General features: G+C 53.6%; 2 protein-coding genes across 2 annotated transcripts in view; both read right to left on the bottom strand.

The window, feature by feature from the left end:
• LOC138206892 (caldesmon-like) overlaps nucleotides 1-4,651 on the bottom strand; it is a 10,652-nt gene extending 6,001 nt beyond the window's left edge. The window contains exon 1 of the mRNA XM_069163731.1: nucleotides 2,912-4,651. Coding sequence (XP_069019832.1) covers nucleotides 2,912-3,940 — 1,029 coding nt within the window. The 5' untranslated portion in view covers nucleotides 3,941-4,651. The remainder of the gene's footprint in view (nucleotides 1-2,911) is intronic.
• The window catches only part of LOC138207108 (arf-GAP with GTPase, ANK repeat and PH domain-containing protein 1-like), a 105,037-nt gene that overhangs the window by 75,084 nt on the left and 22,453 nt on the right, over nucleotides 1-7,500 (bottom strand).

Genomic DNA, 7,500 nt, shown 5'->3' with positions numbered 1-7,500 from the left:
TAAATAATTCAAGCGTCCCTGCAGATCTCAGGCTGCCACACTTCAGAATAAAACACAGCGTGCACACTTCAACAAACTGACAGGAGGGAACATTTACAACCTTCACAGCCTTTAAAAAAAAGCCTCCTGCACTCACTGTCCAATAAAAGAGCTCGTTTAGAGTCATGTGACTTTTGTTTACGAGGCTGGTGGGTTTGTGAACGAGTGTGAGACCGAAGAGTCGGCTTCATTTCTGAAGATTCAGACTTCAGGATTAAAGGTTGAGGAAACACACTCAGGACATGTCAACACACACATGGAGAGAAGGAAGAAATACATGAGGCCAAAAGGAGAGGAAGAAAACAAGCAAGGAGGGAAGGAGGAGAAAATGAGAGAAGGAGGTGAGGAGGAGAGTAAGGATGTAGGAGAGGTGTTGTTAGAAGAGAAGGAAGGAAAAGAAGGATGCAAGAGAGAAAACAAGAAGTGAAAAGGAGAGGAGGAAGGAAAATAATAAGACAGGGAAAGAAGGAGAGGAAGGAGGGATGGAGGAGGAGGGGAAGGAAGGAGATGAAGGAGGGATGGAGGAGGGTCACCTCTCCTCCATCCCTCCTTCTCTGCACTCCCTGCAGCATTTCTCCTAATAGGATTTTCTCCCTATTATACCCATTGTAGTGGAGACTCTCCAGTATCACTGTGTGTGTGTGTGTGTGTGTGTGTGTGTGTGTGTGTGTGTGTGTGTGTGTGTGTGTCTGCGTGCGTGTGTATGTGTGTATGTGTGTATGTGTGTGTGTAGTTTATGTATGAGGGGAAAGCAGAGAGGAGGATCAAAGCTGTAACTAAGAAACAGCTCGCTTCATCTGGAGGAGCTTCAACTCCGACTGAATGTGTGTGTGTGTGTGTGTGTGTGTGTGTGTGTGTGTGTGTGTGTGTGTGTGTGTGTGTGAGAAAAGATAGATAGATGCAAACGTATACAAAGTAATTGGCATCTGTGTGTGTGTGTGTGTGTGTCACACGTCATGCACATTACTTCTGCATGGCTGTGGATGTAGGTCACACACACACACACACACACACACACACACACACACACACACACACACACACACACACACACACACACACACACACACACACATTCCCCTACATTTTCTCCCTACGCACACACCAGTCATATCCATGAAGACAGTGTGGTCAGGGTGTGTGTTGTCAGCCATGTTGGTCTCAGAGTCTTCATCAAACCACACAAACGCCCTCCTTCAGCTGATTAGCTGTTCGGGGGTCAGCTGGACAATCGGCCAATCAGGACGCAGCAGTGAGGCGACGCAGGTCGGGACAAGACAGTAAATGATGCACCAAAACTACGCCGTTATATTTATGCACATAAAATTCCTTCATCCCTAAAATGTGTTTTAATTTGGAAGATGAAATCAAACAGACCAACACAGGTGAACTCACCAGGTCAGCGGCTCGTTATCTGGCAGCTCGTTGGGGGTCAATTCCTCTCAGGAATCCCAAACATGTGGAAGCCGTGCCCCCCCCCCCTCCCCCCACCTCCTCGTGTCAAACCCGGGCCGCCTCCCTAAACCTGTTGGACCACCTCCTCCGAGACCTCCAACAAAGGAGACCTGGAGAATCCCCCGCTTGAGGGAGGGGACAGACAACAGGACAACACAAACCCGTCCAGGAAGGAGTCAGCGCCAACCAGCTGTTGGACCGAAGGTGGTTTTATCAACTGATACGATGACACGGCTGAATGGGTTGAAAGAAACACACGCTTTGATCACAATTAAATAAACGCAGTTTCCAGCTGAAACTGCAGCAGCAGCACGACGATCATTTACTGGAGGAGGCAAGAAAACCTCCTTTAGATGGAAGGAGCAGAACGAGGTTTAAAATCATGTCTGTGGAATAATCTGCTCATTATTTCCTCGATAGATGGTTTTAGTTTGGGATGGGATGTCTTCAGGTGTTTGGTTTTTGTCGTGTGATGAACAAGAGCCTGAAATGGTCGAAAGATTTCCTTCTGGGAACTTTGGTCCGTCAGAAAAGCGTGTTTGTTATTGTTTTATCAGATTAAACGCTGAGAAAATAAAGTGTGTGGGAACTAGCTGTTGAAGAAGGCAGCTAAAGGTGGCTAAAGGTGGCCGAGCAGTCTCTGAGCTGAGTAAGCAGAGGTGTGCAGCTCCAACATCTGGACGGGAGGACAACATGTGTCTGTCAGCGAGCCAGCGCCGAGCAGAACAAAGCTCTTCCTCCGTCATGTTTTCCACTCGGACCGAGTCCACGGAAAGAGGATGCTGAACGGCCGGGAATATGTGAGCAGATAAAGTGCCGTGGACAGATCGAGCTGCACCACATGACCAGAGGAGACTTCCTCCTCTTCCTCACTGCTATTTTAAATCCCCCCCCCCCCCCCCCCCACACACTCTCTCGTCCTTTCTTGGAAAAGGATTAAAAACCTGCTCGTCTCTGATTATCTCGACTTGTTGATGCTTCAACATCGAGGTTTTGTTACTGCAGGAGAAAGACGGAGCTCAAAGTAATGAAAGACAAACATCACCCTGTTGTCCAGAACAAACACACACACACACACACACACACACACACACACACACACACACACACACACACACACACACACACACACACACACACACACACACACACACACACGTTGCTGAGTGAGTGCTCGCTGCCCTGCGGGGGTCAGTGTGTGTGTTACCGTCAGCGCTGCCTCCGTTCACGCTCTCCGTGCTGGACTGGGACGGCGCCGCCCTCGTGCGCCGCAGCGACCGGTTGGTGCCGGGACTCCCCACCGGCGTGGAGGTGGACGCCCCGTCTCTCCTGGAGAAGATGCCGCTGAAGAAGCGGACCAGGCGCCTCTCGCTGGAGCGCCCCCCGCCCTCCCGCAGCAGGAAGCCCCCCCCCCGACCCGTCCCTCTCGGCCGCCAGCCGCAGCAGGTCGCTGTTGTCCAGCGTGCGGTTCTTGCCGCCGCGCGTCCTCTCCCAGCGGCTCAGCTCCGACATGGAGTCCGTCTTCTTGAGGACGGCGCCGACCTCCAGAGTCCTGCTCTTCTGCCTGATGGGGTCGGCGAGGCGGGGGGCCGGGGGCGTGGCGGCGGCCTCCGCGTCCCGCCCGGCGTCCTGCCCGGCGTCCTGGCCGATGCAGCCGGAGCTGCTGTGGTGTTTGTCTTTGGAGAGCGCCCGCAGCCGCAGCAGCTCGCCGCCGCTCCAGTGCCTGAAGCTGAAGCTGCGGCGCAGCAGGCCGGGCGGCCCGCTTCGGGAGAGGAGTCTCCGGGGAGGACACCTGGGAGGACACCTGGGAGGACACCTGGGAGGGTTTGCCGTGACTCCTGGAGTGGGACATCTTGGCCTCCGCGCTCACAGGAGCCTCTGAGCTCCTCTCCTCCATGCTCTTCGCCTTCAGCAGCCTCTTCTTCTTCGTCACGACGCCGTTCTCCACAGCAGCGTCGCTCTGACGAGTCTCAGTAGGAATCTCCTCCTCGGGTTTGTGGGAGTTTTCCGCCTCCTGCCGCGGCGCCTCCTCCTGCCCGGGGGAGGAGACGTTCTCCTTGCCGTGCTCTGCCAGCGGGCTGCCGGCCTTCTCCTTCAGCTCCTTCTGCAGCTGATGCTTCCTGCAGATCTTCAGCCTGCCCAGCTCCAGCTGCCCCGTGCTGAACGTCCTGAAGTTCCTCATGTAGCCGTGAGACGAGGAGAAGTCGTCCGACTCGTCCTCCACCTCCTTCAGCTCCTCCAGCAGCCCGCTCCGCTGGATCTCCTCCGACCCTTCCCGCCGGAACGCGCCGGCCTTGGAGTTCTCCGCCCGCCGGGTGCCCGACCCTCCGCCCTCGTCATCTAAACTCTCCCTCTTCACCAGGGTGAGGGAGATGCGGTACACCGTCTTCCTCTGAGGAGTGCCCCTCTCCATCCTTTCAGTGCAGTTACTGTCGAGGAGGTACATCCCTGACGGAGAAGATCATCAACACTCCTCTTCAGCTCCTCTCAAAGTGTCTGCAGCACCTAAAATACAATCAGTCCTTTAGTTTTAAACCCGGTCCAGAGTTCAAATCCAGTCCTCCATGTGGAAATCAGATCCAACCAGAAACACCAGCAGCCGACTTTTCTCTCATCCAGATGTGCAAACAGCGCGGACTTATACGCAGGAAATACATTCCGTGTTCATCCCAGCGGAATTCAAACCGGCTCCAAAAGCAGCCGACAGGCGGAGCAGGCGCGGCCCCGCTCCCCGCTCCTCTCTCCGGGCTCACGGCAGCGCTGCGCCCGGGACACCGCAGCGACCCACGGCCTGGAAAAATCACTTTTCTATCCGGACAGAGGAGGTCCTCACCACCGGGCGTCCTCCGCGGACAGCTCTGGATCCTGCACCGGGATCCGGGTTTCCATTCCCAACAAACCCGCCTGGTAAATATTATTCTGGTGCCGCGTCCGGGACGGTGCCAGCGCGTCGTCTCCTATTGTGTGCGATCATCCCCCGCAGCGGAGCGCAGCCAGCCGGGCCTCTCTCACCTCAAACCGGCCTCTGCTGGGATTCAGATGTCGCTGGATTGAGAGCCGGGGACCCGGACCGGCTCTGCCCGCCTCTCTGCCCCCACAGCTCCGACTTTCTCCCCGCTGACAGAGACACAAGGCTCGGCAGCGTCCGTCCCATTCCCTCCTCCGCCGCTGTCCGCTGCGCTCTGCGCGCACTCCGCTCCACACAGACCGGCCAGCAGCCGCGGGGGCTGATGGGAAAACACGGCGCGGAGGGTGTGCAAAGGAGCTGGAGCCAACAGACGACCGTGTGTCTGCAGGTTTATTCACACAGGACATTTATAGTCATTACTTCCCTGCAGTTTAAAATGAAATGATCAATCAATCCATCGATTAGTTGATCAAACTAACGTCTGTTGCTTTTCTTCTTTTGAACGATAATGAACTGAATATTTCAGGATTTATTGGCTCGTTGGTTGGACATGTAATATCTCTTTAAAGTTCCAGAGGAGAGGCAGAGCTCCAGCTCCTGTTTTCCTGGCTGCAGCGGCTCCTGTGAAAGGGGTGGAGCCTCCTCTTCCTCCTCTTCCTCCTCTTCCTCCTGCCTGTCTGTCAGGCTCTTAAAAGCCTCCCGGGCAGCCATGGAGGCACAAACACACACAGAGGCATGAAATGATGTCTGCAGCGGCAGCAACTCTGTCAGAGGTCGGGACGTCTGGGACAACCACCGGGGGACACGTCTCATCAGCAGCTGACGCGCCGGACGCTTCACCACTTCCTGTTCGTGCTCATTTGATTTGATGTAAAGGTGAAATAAAAGTCAGGAGGATTCAAACGGTTCCAGGAGGTCCATGACATGTTGAAAATAAAAACTGAAAAATGTCCTCTTCAGAATAAGAGGCCTGATAGTCCAGGTCCGTCTGCACGGGTCGCTGACAACCAGATCCTCTCATGAAAACCCAGCTAACAAAGCCAGATTAAATTAACAGTTTGGAAGCACATGTCTGGTGTTACAGTCACAGATTAAGTGTTAATCAGCTCGTGTCTCTTCTCCTCAGACGGAGATTGAACCTGAATCTACGATGAAGGTAGAAGTCGGCTCGGCGACGTGACCTGCATCTCTTTGATCGCTCTTCAAATGAAAGGGAAACTCGTCCTCAGCACTTTCTTTCATCAGGACTTTCCATCTCAGAGGAACCTCTTCATCTCGGAGGAGGAGGAGGAGGAGGAGGAGGAGGAGGGTGTGGCGGGGGGAGATTAACTCCCTCTTCCTCCTCACTCAGACCTCCACCTCTGACGCCTGCTGGATTATTACTGGGATTAATGAAGATTAGAGAGGTTGCCGAAGGCCACTTTCTCCTTTTACTTCAACACTTCACGGGAGTACACACACACACACACACACACACACACACACACACACACACACACACACACACACACACACACACACACCATTAATCCCCCCCCCTCCTCCATCCTCCGCTGGGACAGCGAACATCAAACAGCCTCCACCTGAAGTGGAGCTGAGACGACGCCGGGTCTCTGCTGGACGGAGGTGAGAGGAGACGTGTTCACCAGGACATCACACGCCTGTTACAGGCTGCACGTGATAAATTACACGCCAACGCATGCTGCAGCGCCGCAACATCAAACGCATCTCTGCAGCCTTTCATCCTGCCGCGATGCTCGGACTCACAGATCAGGTTTGTGACGCTGAGACTTCAGTATGGAGGTCTGTCATGGTGGGAGAACCACGGAGAACCACAGAGAACCACGGAGAACCACGGAGAACCACGGCCTCAGACTGGGAATCCAGAAAAGCGAAGGTTATTTTTTATTGTGCTGTGAGGTTCACTGACCTGAAATAATAATAATATTCATCTTATCTGATAAACTTCCAGCAGTTTGAATCAGTTTGACTCAGCGTGCAGCGACCTGAAGGAGGTCTGCAGGGCTTTGATGTGTCGACAGAGAGCTCCTTATCAGGACCTGCAGCCCTGCACCCCCACCGACCCCCCACCGACCCCCCACCCGACCCCCCACCCGACCCGGAGAGAGCGCGGCCCGGCAGCAGCGGGTCACCGCGGTGCTGCTCGGAGGAAACGGCAGAAAGCAGCCGGATGGTGGAAACGAGATCTGAGAGCAGCTGGAGGCTCGACGGAAAGAGGAAAGAGATTCAGAGATTCAGAGATTCAGAGATTCAGAGACGAGGTCGAGACGAGTCTCTGTAAACAAACACATCTGAATGAATCTGAAGGAGAGCCGGACAACAGATCAATAAAAACTCCTTCTGCTGAATCACACGGCATCACAGCTCAAAGTGAAGCTGCTCTCCTGCTGCCTCACTTCATCTACACGCTGACACGAACATCTGCATGCAGACACCCTGGAAGGAAAGAGACCTGAAAGCTGTGACCTCTGACCTCTGACCTCCCAACAAACAGGTTGTCACACTTAAAACTGACGAAAACTCAAAAATACATCTCAGTATCAGAAACTGTCAGGAACTCAAACATGCTCGGCCATTTTTCTTCACTTAAATCCCAGAAATTAAATCAAAAATTTAGAAATCTAACATAATATAACTTTATTATTAGTATTTAGGAGGAAGCTGTTCTGAAGTGGAATTTACCACTAAAACCTGATGCGGGGGACAGTGCAGCAAGGTGGAGGAGGAGGAGGAGGGGGGGAGGAGGAGGAGGAGGTGTTTGTCTGCTGACCACCACCCATCTGCTGTGTCGGCACTCTCTGCCTCCGTCGCATTAAATATGCATGCAGCTCTGCTGCAGTGAGCGCGGCGCTGCACGGCTGCGAGGGTCCGAGATTATAATCCAGATCCTGGAGCTCCAGACTCGCTCTGATTGGACGACCACGGCTCCCTGAATCACTTCAAGACATTTAACAGATAAACATCTCGTGCATCAGCTGCTCCTCAAGTGTTTACTCTCATAATTATCATCTGTTTGATGATATTTGAAGGCCTCGCTGTGAATCTCCTGTGAACACGTGAACCTCAACAGTCATCGA

This window comes from Embiotoca jacksoni, unplaced genomic scaffold (genome assembly GCF_022577435.1).
Source record: "Embiotoca jacksoni isolate LCO1_2020_lvr unplaced genomic scaffold, fEmbJac1.0.p SCAF_30, whole genome shotgun sequence".
Classification (NCBI taxonomy): Eukaryota; Metazoa; Chordata; class Actinopteri; family Embiotocidae; genus Embiotoca; species Embiotoca jacksoni.
This window is presented reverse-complemented; position numbering and strand designations above follow the sequence as displayed.